Source organism: Apus apus, chromosome 18, assembly GCF_020740795.1.
Source record: "Apus apus isolate bApuApu2 chromosome 18, bApuApu2.pri.cur, whole genome shotgun sequence".
NCBI classification, from domain to species: domain Eukaryota; kingdom Metazoa; phylum Chordata; class Aves; order Apodiformes; family Apodidae; genus Apus; species Apus apus.
In genome coordinates, this window is record NC_067299.1 from 4,902,462 (window position 1) to 4,922,911 (window position 20,450).

The 20,450-nt window shown below is 36.9% G+C and overlaps 1 protein-coding gene across 9 annotated transcripts in view; it reads right to left on the bottom strand.

Annotated features, from left to right (window-relative positions):
* BCAS3 (BCAS3 microtubule associated cell migration factor) overlaps positions 1-20,450 on the bottom strand; it is a 351,811-nt gene that overhangs the window by 328,696 nt on the left and 2,665 nt on the right. For all 9 annotated transcript variants that reach the window (XR_007891218.1, XM_051635999.1, XM_051635997.1 and 6 more), the window contains exons 3-6: positions 19,046-19,100; positions 16,961-17,033; positions 14,953-15,059; positions 5,454-5,535 (exon numbers count right to left, since the gene is read on the bottom strand). Coding sequence is in view for 8 of the 9 variants with exons in the window: in XM_051635999.1 (XP_051491959.1) it covers positions 5,454-5,535; positions 14,953-15,059; positions 16,961-17,033; positions 19,046-19,100 (317 nt within the window). In the remaining variant the exon portion in view is untranslated. The remainder of the gene's footprint in view (positions 1-5,453; positions 5,536-14,952; positions 15,060-16,960; positions 17,034-19,045; positions 19,101-20,450) is intronic.

A 20,450-nucleotide genomic window follows, 5' to 3' on the forward strand; every position in this document is an offset into this window, starting at 1 on the left:
AAACTGTGAATAGATATCGTGTGGGCCTACTAAGGCCTCTCAATAATGCCAATAATCACAGAAACAAAACCTGCAGCAGCAGCACACCTTTTTCAAGAATAAAAATGAAGCCCCAGTGATTTTCACAGGAACTCAAAAGCTACTCACAACTATGAAAAGTACCTCATTTCCCTTGAGTAAGAAATGCACTGTATAAATGTCAAATTCTGACCTATTTACAATAGCATAGATGCACGATGGAGTATATGCTGACCAAGTTACATCACAGCCATTTAATACTGCATTGCATCTCCTGCTCAACTAAACCCCTCTTATTTCTATCTGTTACTTGAAAACTGTGTTGCATCTGTGGTCCTGCCCCACCTCTCTGTAGTAGCCAACCTGGCAACACATTAGGCCACTCACTCCATATGGTTTTCGCTTCCTATTTTGCTTCTTCCTTACTTGGAAAAAGAGGGGGAAAAAAAATTTAAAAATTACTAATATTGCTTAATCCCTACCATTTTGTGTCTGCTTCTTGTGGAACAAAAATGCAAAAAAACCCATATATGCTACTTGAAACAGAAGAAGAGCCTTGAGTCAGTCCTAAAAATAGTGTATTAATTCCTTCCTCAGCTTCAGGGTAGCATCTATAAATGCTCCTTTTCCTGCAGAGATAAAGCTCTAACTGCATTACTCAATACCATGCCTGATCACTGGTCCTCATCCCAGACCCTCAGGTGCTCCTATAGGATTAATGTTCCAGACCACGAGCATCGTATTTTTTTATCTCACTTAACTCCCAGCATTGCCCACATGTTTCAGACTTCAGTCTCTCTCCAATACCTGCATTGTCATACCTGTTTCTTACATCCCCCAAAAGTTATCATCCTAAAACCCCTCCAACTCCAGATGATTTCCATATCTACTAACTTCTCAGCCCATTCCTCCCTCCCATTTCTGAGATAAGACAGCAAAATTGCATGAGGCAACAGTGGCTGGAGAACATTATCTTGGCAGTTCAGAGCTACACATGTTTATAGAAAAGTGCCTTTTCTTCTGCTCAGCACCACAACTTTGTTCTCTGATAACTCTGTAGCTTCTATATGAAAAAAAAAAAGTTACCTCAAAACATTTTGCTAGAAATCAGGGTTTCTAGAGTCACACGTTAATTGAAGCCAGACAAATATTTCATTTTTATTCAATCTTGTTTGAAAAACTTCAGATATATCAGTCTAATATAGGGAAAGTTTGAGGTCTGGATCTCAGGCATTGATGTAATGTGGCCATAACTGAAATGGTGGCACACAGATCAGTCCACACAGCTTCGAAGAAACAAGTATTTTAAAATGTCACCTTCCAAAATTCTTCCCTATAATATCTATAAAAGGCCTACGTGCTACGCTGAGAATTCTGTTCTGACATTTCTGTAATCCACACACATTCTTTGTGCCATAACAACCCACAGAACACTTACAAAACACCAGAACTTAAACGCACACCTGCATGACCCACTTACACCAATCCAATCCGAGCTACCAATTGCTACTGCTTGTTCAGCTTGCAGGGCTAGTTCCTCATGTACACATCCCCTGCAATTATTCTGGCCTTCAGGAACTTAAAACCACTGAGCCACCCAAGTGGTTGAATATATACAAAACTCACATCTGCCTTTCTTTAGAAAGCAACATATTGTATTTCTTTTAAGTATACCTGCACATAAAGCTGAGTCAGCTTAGGAGGTTCACATTTTATTTTACCAAAGATCTAAGCAGTAGAGACCATCTGCTGCAACAGGTAAGCTTTTTACAGTTTTAATTTTCAAATGCAGAACTACTGTGTCCCAATTAATTTTAGCTTTTCATGTTAATTTTAGTTTTCAATCCTTCATCCATAAGGTCCCCTTGGTTCATCAGGGTTTTTTTTAAATAGTACCCCGGATTTTTTTCTTTAATTTCCTTTCTTATTTGCCTTTTTTTTTTAACCAGTCTATTCCACTATGCAGTCAAATTCATTGAGAGATAAAGGACTATTACATCATCCTTTCTGCAAGCATAATCTAGAAAATGGCAATAAATTAATTCAGTTCACTGGGGAATTTATTTTCATAACACTGAGACATGGAAATAGGCTTTACAGACAATAACTGATCTCAGCTTCAACACACAAGCCTGTCATCATGTACCCTTTAACCATGAACTACCACACACAATGCTATTCCTGTAGCTAAATTTAACTGCAAGGTTCCAGCTTTGTCTTGTATCTACCACTTAATGGTTTCTCTCTCCTAATAATCATAAAGTCACATAAATTTGCCTCCAAACACACTTTTTCTTTTTTTTTCCTTTGCATGCTTTTGTTATCTAAAGAGAAATCCAGAACCCCGCAAACCAGGCACTTGTATACATATAAATAAGTACTAAACTCAATCACAGCAGAAGGATTTGAAAGTGAAGAGCTGGGTGAGTTAAAAAGCTGTGCCAACCAGATGGCTCAGCAGATAATGCAGCATGTGGCACGCAAAGTGCCAGGACTTAGGATTCTTATTTCTAAGACTGACAGCGTCCAGCCAGAGATGCTCTCATATTCTGCCTATTAGCTATGCAACATTATCTCTTCTCTTAAGCTTGAAATTTGGTCACAGTGTAAACCTTCAGCCTTCAAAAAGGCAATTTATATTGCAAGCTGTAAAAAATAATTGATGGCAACAGTAGATATTCGCTGTCCACAGAAGAGCAGCACATGTCTACTTTTTTCAGTGTTATTTACAGAAATCACTCAAGTCTTTATGGACATCGTAAGCAGGCTGCAGGCCAACCATGCCATGGACACAGAGACATCAAAGCACTGCAGTGCTGGGCCAGGTCAGGTCTTGCCTGGTTTGTTAGCTCAGACAAAACCCTGCACAAAGGCTGCAGTGTAGCTGCCAGGTCAAAACAGTTCCAGGAGCCATTGAACTGCTCTAGCATGGCACAGAGCCTGAGCTAATAAACCCCACCGGATCCCAGCTGGCAACATGCAAGGCCAGCTCCAGATCCTGCAGCATGGTCCTGCTACTAGGAGCACTTAGAACCTGCTAAATCAGATTTGAGGGGGTCTCCTCTGCAATAAGCCTGCATGAAATAAGCCTGCATGAAATAACTCTTTTGAAACAATGCTTTATTATGCTGGGAAGCACATGATGCAGCAGAGGATCTAACATCAAAGGACTTCAGTATTTTAACAAAATAGTTGACAAACTATTAAGTTCTGCTACTGTAAAGTCACCAAGTTAAAACCACGAGCTTTCCTTTCACACCTGGGAATGAGCTTCTTATCACAAATGAAGATCTGCTTCTAGGAACGTGCCAAATCCATCCACCAAGAGAGTTCTATTTTCAATAATTCCCTTTTTACAGCTTTACAGTAAAATAGTGTTTGAGTCTACTGATGGTAATCAGCTTCTCCTTTACAAACTCCTTTTATTTTGTTCAGAATCATTAAAGCTCATGTGTTAGTTATCTAAGGCCTCTTATTACAGCTTTACTTTTATCTGATTTCAGACACTGGTCAATGATACATTTGTGTACTGTTAATCAAAGATTTATTCAAACCAAGCCATGTAAAAAGAGACCAAAACATGTTTTTAAAAGGTTTGACTTAATTTAATATGAGTTAATTTGAACAGTTTTCTAATGTAACAACTATCATTGTCAAATGCTAAATATATGCAATTTAGAGACAGAGTTTGAAGGAGTTCATAAGAGTGTAACTTAAACTGAAAAATCAAAAAGTCTTCTTTTGCTCAAATAGAACTTGTAGGTTCTTCAATTAATTTACTTCATTTGCACTTCTCTTTCTCCTCTTTTTTTCTTTTGAGGGAGGAAGAAGCACAGACACCAATTACTTAATCAAACACATAACACCAAAAAAAACATAGCTCATTTGAAATTACACAGTGTTCCCATAAACAGAGTTAAAGGCACAAAAAGCTGGAGAAGTATTTTGCTTTAAATTACCTTAACTTATAACAGAGTTACAGAACCACATCTAGATATACTTTATATCCCTCTGCTCAGGAAATCACAGACACAATACAAGCCTTGCCCATTAAGCCTTTCACTTTCTTCATTTACTTTGAGACACATAAAATTACGATAATTTACTATTTTTAGTTAGCTAATTAATCAATTATTTTCTAGTAAAATCTGTAATCCTGCAGAATCCCAAAAGACCTTGGTCATACTAGAAGCACTTCCTTTTCAGACCCAAAGTAAAACAGGGCAACCAATGTAGAGTAGAAATACTACTCAGCAGCTGTATGAAATACCTTGCCCAGATGAAGTTACAGAGAGAGTGGATACACAAATGTTGCCAAAACCAAAAATGTGCCACGACACCAGCAGATCTTAGACCTGTAAGAGGTCTACAATCAGATACTGTGTTTAGATTGAACAGTGTAATTTTTTAAAGGATTTGCTTGTTCTTGCATGGTTGCTTAAATTTTGCAGCAAGGTCCTCCAGGGGGTTAATGCAGAATTTCCAAACCAATCCTGTTTAGCAAATCAGGCAGCTTGCCTTAGAGCTTGATAAAACAGCATTTAAGCAGTAAAAGAGAGGAGGTGCCTCTTGGTGCTCCAGGGATCATGATAAAAGTTTAGCCACTAAAAAAGTCAACCTGCTTGAATAAACTTGACACAGAATAAGCAGAAGGGAAACAAATCAGACCACCGCAAAAAAACAAATTCCATTTTCTCATTATTGGGGACTTTTAGAAAAGCAGCCTATTTTAAAAACACCATGAAAGTTGCAACTGTTAAACTTTGTGCATGTGCCAGTAGATTATTTAGATAAATTCAGAGCTTAGAAAATATTTGATATTTTATTCATACATAAAACATATAAATTATCAGGAAGGGATATTTTCTCTTTCTACAAACCAGATCACTTAGATCAGGTACTTCTTGCATTATCTTACATTTGGTTTAGTTTCAGGTCCTGAATGGGTAACAAAAAAAAACCAAAAAACCCACAACATACTTTCCTCCTTCTAAATAGTTTAAGAATTTAGAAGGGCATCACATTATGACAAGACTTCACAACACACTGTAACAGGAGTTTTTAATAATTTTTAGATCTACTAATATCAGCCACTGCCTAGCTATTAAAAAGTAATTTCAATATTATTCTACAGCAATAAAATATTGGTAATAAATATTTCCAAGTAAAATTGTTAACATTTCCCGACTGATCTCTGAGCACAGATAGACACAGATATTCTCTAAAATACAAATGAAGCAACCTGAAGATAAACTGGAGAAAGCACTGGACTACAGAGTAGGGGGGGAAAGTAGTAATACTCAGAGAAAGCTATAATGAATGGGACAGTTGAAAAGGAATGGAAAAAAATTACATGTCAGGTTATAGCCATGATTTAGACAAAGATCTGTAAAAACAGTTATGTTTAATTATGAACCAGATAAATATCTGCTTACTGATTTGTGGAGCTGGCAAAATCCGTGCAGCTCGAACTGGACCATGACGGACAGAAAAGAGTTCCTGAGCTTCACCACTGATCTGCAAAACATATGGATTATGAATATTTAAAAATTATATACATATACTTATATATATTTAGTAAGTAAGAAAGTAGGTAGAAAGATATTATACAAAAGGTAGGTGAGAATGTAAGTTGGTAAGACGTTGCTTTTCTAACCAACCATCCACAGTTTCTCTGAATGACAATATATATCTTAGAAGTCTTGAACAATACAAAGTAAAGCAACAAAGAAGGCCTGCCTCTAGCAATGTGTGCCCTAGACAACATGAATGAGATACTAGCACTACCCATTTTTAATGACCATACATGTTTTAAAAGAAACACGACTTGAAAGTTGACTGCTGACTAAAACTAACAAAAACTCAAGGAATGGGGAACACAAGTATTTATTCTACACACTGCAGGTTTCAAAGAAAAATACCTACTAATCAATGATCAGGAGTGGCAAACATCAGCAGTAAAAGATCAGAGAATTTGGTATATTGGTACATTCCATATTCTCCGGGTGTGAAAATTCTGTTTAAAAATAGGGGGTCAAACTAATGAAGTTTGTCACTAATGGCAATCTTGAAAAGATTAAACCAGAAGCAGCTAAGAATGCCCAGACTTCCTGTAAATGGTCAGAATGCATTTTCCTAACTGTCTGGTAATGGATCCGATATGGAACATCAAACTTCAGGAAAATGGCAAACATTATAAAGCTCATTTCCAAATAACCAACAACTTAAAACAGATGTAATGAGACAAAGAACGTAGCCAACATGTTGGCATAAAGTTTTGCCAAACAAGCAGTTTACAATATCAGAAGTGAACACAATTTGGAACAAGGTTCTTATGAATCAATAAACTATAAATCCAAGTTAGCTTTTTGAAATGCCATTTTGTAGTTGTTTCCATTTCTTTCTGCATTTCAGATCACACGTTCAAAAAGTTAAAATACTACTACTGTTTAACCAACAAATCATTAGTACTCCAGACTCTTAGCTTACTTCCAACCTTAACATCCAGCCTCATTATTTATTATTACTGCTTTAGATAATGTGGACAGAACAAAACCTACCCACTGAAGCACAAGTCTTCCATAAGATAACTTTAAAAACACTATTTATGACAGGTAGCGGTAGTACTACTAGAGGTAGTTGATCATTCTGTAAACAGTAAGTAAACACAGAATGTAGTGAACTACTGCTCTGCTGCATTATGTCTAGAATAACATCCAAGCTACACAAACTTGGGGAAGTAACATTCTTAGTCATGCTAGTCTTGCAGATAGCCAGCAGTTCCACATGGGTATGAATCAACTGTACAGTCAATGCTGTAATCAGAATTACTCCTGGTGGACACAACAGTTTTAAAACTGCAATCAATATGAGAATTAATCCCTTAGTCTACCCTGCTTTTATTTTATTAGGCAGATGTTCCAATAACAGCAGATTCTCTTCTTCCAGCTAGCAGCATCATCTGAACAACATACAACATTGTGGTACTCCAGCTTTTGCAAAACAAGTTTAACTCTCCCTCTGGGACAGCTAGAGGCCTCTGCTCTGCAGAGTTTGCTGACCAGATTCTACACAAGGCAAAAAAGAATGATGATCAGAAATCAATTCAGTAAAGGTTTGCTGATTGTCTTGAACAGAGCATGAGTTTGGAGGACAGTGTGGAAAAAAACGTACATAGGCCACATCTGCATCCAGAAAAAGACTGCTTGGAAAAACAGGAGAGCACAGCTAGGCAGAAAATGAGAAAAATTAAGGAAAGAGAAAGAAATAGATTAAAAGAGATGAAGACAGCAGCACATTTTCTATCCATCAGAACACACCAGCTCTATGAAAGGGAAAAAGGAGGAAATGGAGAAGAAGAAAAATAGAAGGCTTTGGAACTATTATTATTGGCAATTAAAGATTTTTTCCCCCAAATAATGAAAATGCTGTTTCACATGTGTATGCACATCAATGGCTATGAGTGAAAACAAGAGGGAAAAGAACTAGCATAACAAAAGTATGGAAGAAGTGATTCACATAAAATAATCCAACCCAACTCAGTCACCTCCTTCTACTTTTTAACTATGCCAGCACATCAGCTCTAACTCCAATCTACTTCAAATAAAGTTATAGTCCCAAAAGTAAGATACACTATGAAGGCCAAACCTTCTCAACTCAGTTTCTGCTCTTAAATACAGTGAACTCCAAAGAGCATGTTTATTTAGCCTGTGATGCCAAGATCTGGAAGAGCTTAAAGTTGAGATTTTTTATTTTTTTTTTAAAGCGTAAAATATCTAAATACAAATTAATTTTATTTATACTTCAGCACCTAACTTGGAAAACCCAGTCCAGCTCTTTTCATGCATATAATGCTTTTACTTTTGTAATTAATATTCATTATCTGAAATGACACAAAGAAAGGTTAAATGGTCTAACTCAAGCCACAGTATCAGTGACAAAGACTATAGGTAAGTAGCTGCTGTTTTGAGACCACTGTCATGTATAACACTGTAACATAACATTTCCTTTACTCTCAGACTGTGTAGGACTTTTTTTTGTCCCCATGAAAGGCAAACTGTGTAGAACTGAGGAAAAAAAAGCAAGCAAATGGTCAGGTAACTTCAGCCACCTGTACAGCTCATGTACTTAGTAGGTTATATACATTGCTGACTTCAAAAAAGGAGCAAATTTTCAGATATACCTCATTGCAACTTTGTAATTAAGATAAAAGATCCCACCCAACCACCTGCATCTCATTTGTAAAAATAAAAAGAAGTCAAATTCAGTAAAATGCACCACAAAGTTTACAGAAAATCTTGACATGACACTACAACATGGATTAGATTAAACCACCAATACTTAATCACAGCTCCACATGAAACAAACAAACAAAAAAATCCCTTAAGAAAACAGTTAAGTTTTATATTCTTAAGCTACTTTATAGTACCAGGAAATCACATAAGGCATCGGGCTTTGTTGCATGCCATGGAATAGTAAGAGCTTGGTTGTTCCTCTGGTTTGCTTGGCATTGAAAAATGCATTAAGGCTTTACAGTTCAAGATTTTCTTTGACTTAAAATTAAATTTTTAAACACACTATCACTAGGAGAAGCTTCTGCTATTTGCAGTCTTATAAAATCCTGAATTAACTGTGGTTTATGCTAATGCCCTTCATTTCTCTGTATAAAACATAAAACTTTATTACCATTGCTGAGGCCACATGTATCATTTTTGACTGAAAGCACCATCATCAGGGTAGAGAGATTATATAGTCTGATCTTCCTGCCAGTTCCAGCCTTATCTCACTCTTGAGACAACCAACATAGACAGCCAATCTTCTTCTGTGAATGGGACACTTATTCCACTAGGAACTACAGTGGGACAAGGAACCACAGTGAACACAAGCCCAGCCCCATCACTACGTGGCTAACAACTTTGTCTGTGCCAGCTTGGGTGAGATGTGGGCTGGCAAGTATAAGGTAAAAGGCTCCACATCCCATTACCAGTCCCTTGAGCTACACAGTCTCATAAGCATAGACAAAATATAAATAGACTTCATGAACTGAAAACAGAGCTTTAAATTCTTCAAAAAGCACCTGTGAAGAAACTAGGCTGTGGCTGCCATTTTGGATTTGATCCAGCTAAGTAGCGAGTCCCTGTGGCAGGTTTCAAAGCTCTTAAAAGTTTTCTTTCCCATTCTAAAAGCCAAGAATATTTCCAAACAGGTTTCAAGAATTTAATATTAAGCCATAAAAGCAGCTTCAGGTACTTGTTCTGTGAAAGAGGGAATCCAAGATGACGGCTCCAAGCTGGTCTGATAGAACACTTCAGCTTTCCCAGTGCCTGGTATCAAACCACAAGCCCCAGACCTACATGGAAGGCTGCAAGGAAAGAACACACTAATTCAAAACCCCAGTGAAGCCTCTGTCTTTCTCTCCTAAAAACAACAGATTGAAAGAGGAAGAAGAACCCTCTCCTGCACTTAAATGTCTTGAGCTGCTGCTTAAAGTATGACAAGACCAGAAATCTGGAGCACTGGTTAATTTTTGATGACAGAGCTTTATTGTTTGGAGCATACCAGTTTGCACCCATAAAAAAAACAGAACAAAGGAAGTTTTGTTCACACTAAGGATAACTAATACTTTCCAACCATAGAAAATGGTTTTCACATGGTGGGGGAAAAAAAAAAAAAAGTCAAATGTACACCAAACTGAAACAAAGTTTGAAACTCAATGTTTCAACCACTGTACAACTATATAAAAGCAAACTGCTTGTACATTAAAAAACTGCCACAGACCACACGGAAGAAATTGGGGTAGGGTTTTTTTAATATTCTGATATATGTTTTAAATATGACCTAGATTATGATGGTACGATGTTACAACATGACAATAAGCAACTAACAGATACCACCGCAAAATACTGCTTGGTATAATCTTGTTGGGTTAAAGACTACTACCAGTCATCTTGCTGCTGAGAGAGTAAAGAAGGCCTGTGAGTAACAGGACAATTTTTATCATTTTAGTTTAGAAATTCAAACAGTCCACTTTTTTATTCAAAACAAGTATCTAATTATAGTGAGAGTATAAGAATTTAGATGCTCAAAGAATGTTACAGACGTCTACTCTAGTGACTGAATTAAGTATGAAATTGCACCCAGCATTTAAAATTATGAGAAAGCTAACTGAATTTATAAACAATGAAACCTTAGAAATGGTTTTGGTTACAGTTTCCTCAAGATCACTTTGTCATCCATTTTGAAGAGCTTCAGCATGATCAGGCTGCAGACTCCCTATAATATTCTAATTCGGGGAACAGCTCTGCATTATTTTTAAATACATCATTTCTACAAAAAGATTAAGAAGGACACAGAAAATCCAGGGAGGAAGCAGAATATGCGTGAAAACACCCTTTGTGAGTCTTCATTTTAGCTTTGACTCCACCCAAGGAGAGCCACAGGGAATGTTGTTTGGACTCTTCTGATACCTCTCACCACATCCTTTCCAAAGGTTGTTTTACATGATTTTTTCCTACTGATGTTGGGTATGGGTTTAAAAATAACTTCCAGTGGTTCTGCAGTCACTTAAGGAGTGTAAAAACAGAAAGTTTCTTACACACTGCTACCATAAGAAGTGTAAAAAACCAAAGCTTCAGAAAATTATTTGCATAGATGTTTTGTAAAGTCCACAGACATTTTTCAGGGTTACTAGGTCAGGTCATTACTGCATTTTTTCAAGTGGCTAATACAAGCCATAAGAGCTGTACCTTCCATCAGGAGGAGGTCTGGACAAGGGAAGGATCACAGCTCACTATGTGATAAGTGATTAGTGCTTTTCCCAGCTCTAAAGGGGGAAGAATTACGAAGGGACTAAAGGCCACATGGAAACCCCAGCACACGGGGCTTCTGATGAACAGTTGAGAACACAAAATGGAACTGGCATGTCTGACTTACCTATACATCCATCTATACACCCAAACAGACTACCTGCTGTACAACCGCAGTTTTAAAAAACATTTTTACAAATCATAGTGCTATTGACAGCAGTATTTAAGGAAATTTAAGGTCTGGCAGTAGAGAAATGGCAGCGTGTGATGCCATCCTTGTACAATGAGTCCTCAGCATTCCAGAGGTCTCCACAGGGAAGGCACCTACCACATGGGCTGACACATCCACTCAGCCTGTGGCAGCACCATTATACCACAGCCTTGAAGTACTTTTTGCTAAATATACAGCTGTGCTCATTATTAAAAGTTCTCTTTGGTAGTTCCTACTTTATTCAACACAAGCTTGATCATTCTCTTTTAATCGTAATATAAATCACTAAATTAAGATGAATTTTCTACTTCTGAAGCTTCCAGCATACAATGAAAAAAACATTATCTGCCACAAAACCAGCCAACATGCATTTCCCTGAACAGGAACATCTAGAACAGATACTTGGAAACCACATTAGGCAGAAATCAGTTCCAATTGTGTTTGAAACACTAAACTGGGAGCAAGGGAAAAACAAATTCCAAATAAAACACAAAACTACACTGCACAATTATCAGATAGGAACTTCTAGTCATACTTTTGTATACTCCCAGATTTCTCCCCACTTAGCAAGGCATATTTTAAGAACACTTTTAACCTTCCTATCCCCATTTCAAAACAAAGATCAAAGAAAAGTCATTTGGATGGACACCTTCCGCTTCTTATGCAATACAGATTTAGACACTGCACTTCAAAACCCCAGCCATTGCTCCAGCACCCAGCAGTCCAAACATTATTTTAGCCCTTTGAAGCAGCCCTAATGGTATCTTCCATTTGCAAGTAACACTTCTGTAGTCAAAGATCTTACTCCAAGGAGATGTTAATGTGAAACCACTCAGACTGCAAAGAGACACACACACTCCTGGAGGCAGACTGGGAAGGTGTTTAGAAGTCAATGTAACACCATTACAGAGAGTGTCAGCTTAGAAGCTGTCATAAACACTTCATAATCACTCAGACACAAACTGGACTGCCTGCAACACATTACTTTATTAAGTGCTGAATAGAGGTTCAATTGTAGGAATAAAAAGCACAATGCTATAGATAATAGCCTTACTGAGTTGATTTTCACATAAATGTCAAATTGTTGCTTTTTCAGACTGAAAGGGTTTCAAACTATAGAGATCGTTTTTCTTCTTCACTGGAATAATGTTGCTTAATTACAAGCTAAATATTCAGCAACATTAAGAAGAAAGGTTTGTATAATACCAAAAGACAAAAAAAAAGTGGTGTTAAATAAACTCTAAATATTTAGTCAGTCACAGAACTGCCAGATCTTATTTTACTCAGACTATGTAAGCAAAAATATGAGATGGAGAAATAACAACAAGGAAAAAAACCAAACAGGTTATGTTACCTCCAAATTTGTTGGAAATACAAATCCTACTATGAAAAGGTATTTCAAATTCATGTTGAAGACTACAAAACTGAGAAAATCTCCAAGACCATCTTAACAACAAAGGAACCATCCCAATATTGAAATTATACTAACACAAATGGCACAGGTCAAAGCTGTGCCACTTTGTATGTGGTCTCAGAATTTCACAGAAAACACAAATGAAGGGCTAACAAAGTGATGCAATACCTCATAGTAGACATTTTTAAGGTGGATGGTAAAATGTTTCCAGACTAGGCATTTTTCCCCCCACCCATTAAAAATACTTCCACCAAAAAAAATTAACAACACTAGGAGAAACTGTCCTACAATTTCATATATCTTACTTTTCCTAAAATAATTTAGGAATTATGAAGTTAAAGACATTGGTGAAAAAAGACAGCCTGGCTGTAGCATCCTGCTTAAAAAGAAGGTAACATCAGGCATTTTGTGTCCTAACTTGTGGCTAATTCAGACGGGGTCAGGGCAGAGAAAGACAAAAAAGAAAAATATTTAAAACCCACCCACAACCTACTACCTGCTTGACAGTACCAGCAATCACACTTAGTTCACATAAACCAGGATAAACAAAACAGTTGAACTTGTTTTTTGTTAGTAATCTCCATTAAATTATTTCATGTTTCCTGCAGTGAACCATGGGTATGAGTTTAACCACAGACAGTTAATGCAGAGTAGGTTACACAAGGTAATCTGCTCACCAAAGAGCTGAGACTCTCATCTCATTCTTCCTTTCCTTATACATGTAAGATCCCATCTCACAACGACTCCCTTAAGGGCACAGAGAGGTCTGACAGAGACACCCTTTCATTCGGGCACAGAAGGTCACTTACCAGGGATGCACAGCCCTTCTGCCCCACCAGAAAGCAAAGGGCACGTTACGCACACACAGAGGAGGGGATAAAACACCAAAACCAAAGCAATCTCCCCGAGACACAAAGCTCTTCTTGTCCTAGAGAGGCCAGGACAAGCCCCAACACAACCTACTTGCATACATTTTTCAGAAAAGCACGTGTTCATTTGGATAAGAACGCTTCAGCAGGATAAAGCAAGCTGTTTTATAAAAATTATCTTACGTCTATGTGTCTACTCACGGTACCTCAACTAATTGATCAACTTGTGCTGTAACTGCTGCAGTTGTATTTCCTCTCTTAGCTCAGTAACTTAGTGACACCTAATGTTTGTTTTCTGTAATACACTTGGAAGAACAAAGCAAAGCCTTTCTGAGCCACTGTAGATGTCTGATTTGCTCACTAATATAAAACTGATCTGTCTTTAAAATAGTGTACTACATTAGTTATATATCATGAAGATATTCTTACTCTTCAAAGTTATTCTGGTGTAAGGCAGATTAAAAAAAAATATTAAAAAAAAAAATCAAACCCAACCCACAATCCAAAGATATTTTTTGCTCCATTAAAAATAAAGCCATTAGAATTAGATTTATACATAGTTTCTCAGGATATATAAGTAGATAAAATTTCCTATGTTTTGTTAAAACGTTCATAAATTTTGATTAAAGTACCTAAATTTTAGTAAAGAGTTACTAAATACTGAAATTTGTATCCTAGGTCATAATCCATTTATATTAAACCCTCCTTCAGATGCAAAAGCTCAGCAGTTTTTCTTCCTCATCTCCAGCTAACAATACACAATCAAGAAGAGAAAAGCCAGCTCTCCCACACTGCAGGGAAACTCAATTTAACTTAACTTTTGGTGTACAAATTAACATGATTTTCTATTATACTAAGCTACTGGTGTGTAAACACATGTCCTACACAGCTAACCAAAAAGTTATTAAAAAGAGACACATTTTTTACAAGTGTTTTACAAAAAGAAAGAACTCCATCTTCCCTACATTACTTTGAAGGACAAAGTGTTATGAGCAATTTATTTTTTTTTAAGTCAAGAATTTTATGACCTACTGTATTAAACTTCATTCTGTAGTCTGCAGAAATTTGGGGTAAACTCCCAAAATTAAGACCACGTGCTCATAAACCACTCTGAAAGACAAACTGCAGGGTGTGTGTATGACAGCATGAAATCAAACCCATATGCACAAAGACTTTAATAAAATTAAAATTGCAAATTATGTACATGACAAACGTGATTGTAAAATACTATTAATATTGTCATACTTGCATTTCTGCATTTAACTTTCTGGGACAAACAAATTATTTTCATATTTTTCCACCTTTATTCTTTTCTGTACATTCAAGAGACTTATGTTTTTTCTGGGATACAAACTATTCCATAATACCAAGTTCTACTCCCAATTCAACTCTGAAAACTCTATTAGCAGAAATAATTTGTAAAAAGCCCTCAAATCTGAAGGTACATGAAGTATTTGATCTATGCTCAGAATTAATCTTAAGATAAGCATATTACTTAGAAACCATATGACATTGGTGGCAAATGTTGGTTCTTTCCACTTCAATAGGAAAAATTAACAATAAAATACTGAAGTAATAACAGAATCCTACAAACAAAAAAAAGCCTGCGGGCACGGAAGTGAACTCTGTACTTACAGGTATGCTCCAGACTTGCATCCCATCACTGTATCCGATCATTAGCAGTAATGGTGGCTCATTCCCAGTGCTGTGTATTTCATGGAACTCCATATTCCTTGATGTATCTACATTGGATTTAAATATCAAAGCCATTATTAACAGGTGAGACTCAACTATGGCTGGTACCAGTTATATGGTGTTTTCTCAATGCACTTTTCTATTGTGCTAAGTAAGAGCAAGCAAAGGGACTTAAATTTTTTTACAGTAGAACAATATTGAAATATATTCCCTTAGACAAACATTTGTTAAAGTTTCACAGCTTTAAAATCATGGAGAAAAATTTTCTGGATTACAATGTAGGCTGTCACTAGAAACTCCACAAACTTCTGCAATTCCTTCTCCAGTGATTAATAAAACATGGCAAACTTTTCAAACAGAGAACAAATTTGCACAGGACCAATAAAATTAACAACTACAGTAAGTTTCAAATGCATGAACTGGTCAAAACTATTTCTAGATCCTATGTAATTAATCTTTACATCAACCTTATCAAATGAAGGAAATCCCCTGGAATGAAAGTGCTACAAGACACATTAATGAAAATATTTTCTGGAGTAAAGCCTCTAAAATTACATTTTCAACCTTGACAGAATGAATGAAAGCTCACTGCAAGCATGAAAGCATCAAAGAAAGAGAGGAAATATTAAGGATGGTGAAAGGGAATTTATTCAGGCCCAACCAGATTAGGCTGCATAAAAGTGAATGTTAATAGAATATGAAGAGTTCTGCAGAATATTCTGAAGAGGTTTTGTTACACTGTAGAAAATAACCTAAAGATGGAATGCCTGAGTTTTCTGAAAAATAAACATGGGAAGAAAACAAACCCCACAAGCAAACAAACCTTAACTAGCCTACAGCTGGAGGTAATGCCACGTACAGGTTGATAGGCCTTTCCTAGTTCTAATAACCATGAATTTATGAACTGCCACCCTCTGGTGCCATTTCAGCAGCTGAAAAACATACAATATTCCCTGTTCTCCTCTTGGAAAGGCTGAAAATTCCCATCACAGCTCTGGCTATGCTTGCTCTTATTTCATCTGAGACCAGAATGAGCCTTTACCATAGAGCTCTAGACAGAAAAGATGGTAGACAAAAAAATAGCAATTTCCCAGAAGACTCAGATCTAGTCTTCTCCAGAAGGCAGGACCCTTAGATCCCCAAGCTCCTATGACAAGCACACATATCATGTACCACAACCATCTCCAAGATGTTCCACTAATTCAAGAAGTAACTAATTCACAGCAGCATTCAACCATTTCTCATTCAGTCCATAACCTTTCTTATTCAAAAAAAAAAAGTAACCAGGATAGTTAGGCAGAACAGCTCAGATCTTAAGTGGGGATCTGCTGGATATTCTCAGCAAAAGACTGTTGCAATCACCACCTTCTCTGAAATGGTTGGGAGACCTGTTGCCTGCACAAAGTAAGAGTCTTTGCCAATAATTTAAGATACTCTGGAAGTGATGAACAAGTTACATTTTAGGAATAGTTTGTAGCTTTGCTCTACTATTTCCCTGAAAGACATCCTGGAATCTCCTGCTCTTTTTCCCCAGCAGCTCTTCCTTTCCAGCATACTCTGAATTCTGTCACACCACTGCAAATATACCTGAGACTGGATTCACAGTTAGATAATCTGCCTTTGAAACAAAACAGTAGACAAAACAAATTCAGTTTTACGCTTTGTTTTCAACTACCTTAAGGAAAGGAAATGGACTTTGTTTCAGATTTGCCTCTCTCCCTAAGCAAGCCTTAGTTTGCCTTTGGATGAAGTCACAAGGCCTATTTGTTCTATTTGTGAGGTAAATACAAAAGTGTAATTATTCACTCAGAATTTAGTCTGTTTAAGAACAGGGAAATTAAATACTTAATCTTGAGTCAACAATGTTCACTGATAAAGCTGACTGAAATTACTGAGCATGGACCTAAAAATTACAAAAATAAGTGAGAAAAAAAAAATGAAGCCATACCATTTAAATCTGCATTTTCAAATCTGACCCAAATTATCTTCTCCTTTTCTTCTGGTGGGGTACCAGTATAGGCCTGAATGAAAAGCAAAAGACTTGATATTTCAGCACCTTTCTTTCCACCCTCTATAGACCACAGGAGGAAATGCAAGTTAAAAAAGAAAAACACAGATGCATGTATCTGACTGTCAGCAGTGTTCCCATGAGGTTTTGTTTCAAAAATGAATGGTTTCGTGACCAAGAAACACCATACTAAATATAAATCAACAAGTTTAACATCACTTACTAAGGTAGAAATGACAAGACATATATAACAAGTCCTCTGGAACAGGTTAGAAATACCAGGTGACTCACAGTAATTAGTCAAGGTAAAACACAGTGGCTTCTACAATCTTTACCTTTAGCAGTTGCACACTACTAAAAGCAATGCCAGAGATTCTCATGTGAAGAATTTTTACTTTAAAAATTATCTTTGATTCACTTAAATGCTTTGTAAGCAAGACTGAGAAAAGAAAGAGACCTGTACTACACAGTTTATTTTACCAGTATATTTCAGTTATATTTGTGACATCTTTAATGTAGCCACTTAAATGAGAATAAACTGCAATTCCAGTATAAAAGATCCATGTTTCAGTTCTGCATTCTACAGACTCCCATTAAAATATGAGATACAAAAAGAAACTGTAGAGGAGATCTGCAGTGTTTCCAAACTGCAAGTTTTACAGTTCTCTGGAGAAACTGTGGTAGTAAGAATGTGAACTACAGTAGAAACAACATCACTTCCAAGTGAATTGTAAGAAAATACTGTGGAGTATTTTGGATTAAATATGGAAAGAGCTTTTATAATCACTTTATCTATGCCAGAAAAGCAGTAAGATGCACTAAAAATATAAATTTAAAAAATAAGTGTGGGTGTTACTTTTCAAAACAAATCACATTCCATGCTTCCAAGGCAAACTGATCTGTAAAATAAAACACAGACTGCATCCTTTAACTAGAGAGGAAAAAATGGGGGGGTGTGAAACACAGCAATCTCTTAAATCAAAGTTTGATTGTTTTAAATTTTGACCAGAAGTCCAAAATGCACTTCACAAATTTTTATTAGTGAGGGGAATTTTATTATATTATTCTTGAGGAAATTTGTGACTGACTAACCAAGATAATCCTTCAAATAAGAACGAAGATAGTTTCCTAAAGGCTACAAAAAAATTAGCTGCAATGCTTCTCCACTACAGACTACAGCACTCCCAAGTAGTAACAAAAAAAGAAACTGTTTCCCTTTGCTACTGGGAGGCCCATGAGCAATGCAGTAGTGACAATTCCAGTTTCATGCTGCTGCCACCTCCAAAAACTATGACCAAGAGCAGACATAAGCATCATAATTATTCTCCAGAGAGGATGATCCCAAAAACTGAGAAGAAAAAAAACACAAAAATACATATTTTAAAAAGCAGAGTGAGGCCTTCTGTTTTGTAAAAACATGCTGGAGACCAAGAGGTTAGATAGAGCTCCACAGCCCCACATCAGCCAGGACGCTCCAAGGCAAGTTAAGGTAATGAGGTAAAAAAAAAAAAAAAGAGGGAGAAAAGGAGGCAAAAGAAACTTCCTCCTTTCAGCCAATGACCAAAGCTAAGGTGACCAAGGGCATCTACCAAGTTGCTCTAACACCAGTCCAGCCATGGTTCATGAACAGGTTTCATACCACAACACAAAAAATAGTATTTGCAGGAAGCAGAGGAAGGGTTATACCCAGTCACTCCCATCCCCTAACTTTCTACTGCCAAAAATCATCATAGGAAAAGGCTGCAATCTTCTTCGTGCCATTTGTATTGTAATTCTTCAGCTGCTCAGCTTCATCCTGGCTCAAGCCAGGACACGGGCTAGCTAAGATTTTAATTTAAACTATTATCTATCAGAGGAAATCTGTAGGCCCAGTTTTCAGATCGCATGCAGTCTATGCTTTGACAAATCTGGTCTTAAGCTTCACATAAAAAAGCAAACAAAAATTCATTTTTCAATGATATTTCAGTCCACCTGATTCAACTGCTTCACATACACACAAAAAAAGTTTTAAAGATCTACACCTACCTGTGGCACAACATCTTGAAGAAACGTGACAACACTCTCCATATATGATTGTTCCCTTGAAAACAGAAGGCAAATTTTTAACTACCACTGAAGTTCAGAAGCAGTTGTGAACATATTAAATAAGACACATAGAATCATAGAATCATAGAATCATAGAATCTTAGGGGTTGGAAGGGACCTCGAAAGATCATCTAGTCCAACCCCCCCTGCTAGAGCAGGGTCACCTAGAGCACATCACACAAGAACGCATCCAGGTGGGTTTTGAATGTCTCCAGTGAAGGAGACTCCACAACCTCCCTGGGCAGCCTGTTCCAGTGCTCTGTCACTCTCACAGTAAAAAAATTTATTCGCATCACAAGACACATCACCAGAAAAAATCATGTATAATCTTTAGCACAAAAGAAAATACTAAGTATGCAGTGCAGCTACTTAATACACTGTCAAACACTCTGATAACATAAAGAGAGGCCTAAAAGTCTGCAAAAAACCAAGTGACACCTGTTTATGAAATAGCTGCTTGGGGGAAAAGTATAAAATGTAACAGCAAAAACAGAAACCGTGTTCTCCACATGGGAGTGGCTGACTGAAGTAGAATTGTCATTCAAAAAAATCTTTCTTCAGTATTCTACTTGATTTAGTTATTACAACATGAAGATGAGGACTTGTGCTAAGGGCTGGAGCTCTCCTTGTGGGGCAAGTGAACTGTAAGCCCTCTATGCATTACGTGCAGTGAGGAAGGAAGTGGTAGCACTTGGGTGCAGGAGATGGAACCAAACCTTAACTAATAATAACAAGGAGAGGTATTTTCAGATACTATTTTATAGTTTGGGAAACTTACTCCTTCTTGAAAGTTCATTAGCAGTAATGATTTAGAATAGTATATACTGCAAGATACATTTCTTCCGGTTCAAACTAATGCTTTTAGAAGCTTAGCCCTTTGTGAGGGGTGAGCCTTGTCTAACTGCTGAGCAACACAATGTGGGCTGACTATCTTAGACAGATGGTGTTCAAACTACACCAAAAGTTTGTGCTTTCTGTAACGAGTAATACTGAAACAGGCTGGCAACAAGTATTACCTTCACGAAGTCTGGAACCATTTTTATTTTCTTTTAATTAACTCTTTAGTTAACAGCTTTGGTAGTCCCCAGATCAATTTTTACATTGATAGCCATTTTTCCCGTGTTTGCTCCTGATTTCTAATAGCAACAAAGAAAAATTGTAAGCTGGGAAATCTAGACTCTTCATGTCCAAAGTTACAAGGGCTTTCTTCATGCTTTCTGAAACTGTGCTGTTGGATGCTTTAAAGAGAGTGTTCAGTATTTAAGAATTCTATAGTAGTTAAGTAGTAGTAGTTAAGAACTCTGCCCTATACAGAGCAATACAGCAGATACTCAAGTCAGATGCT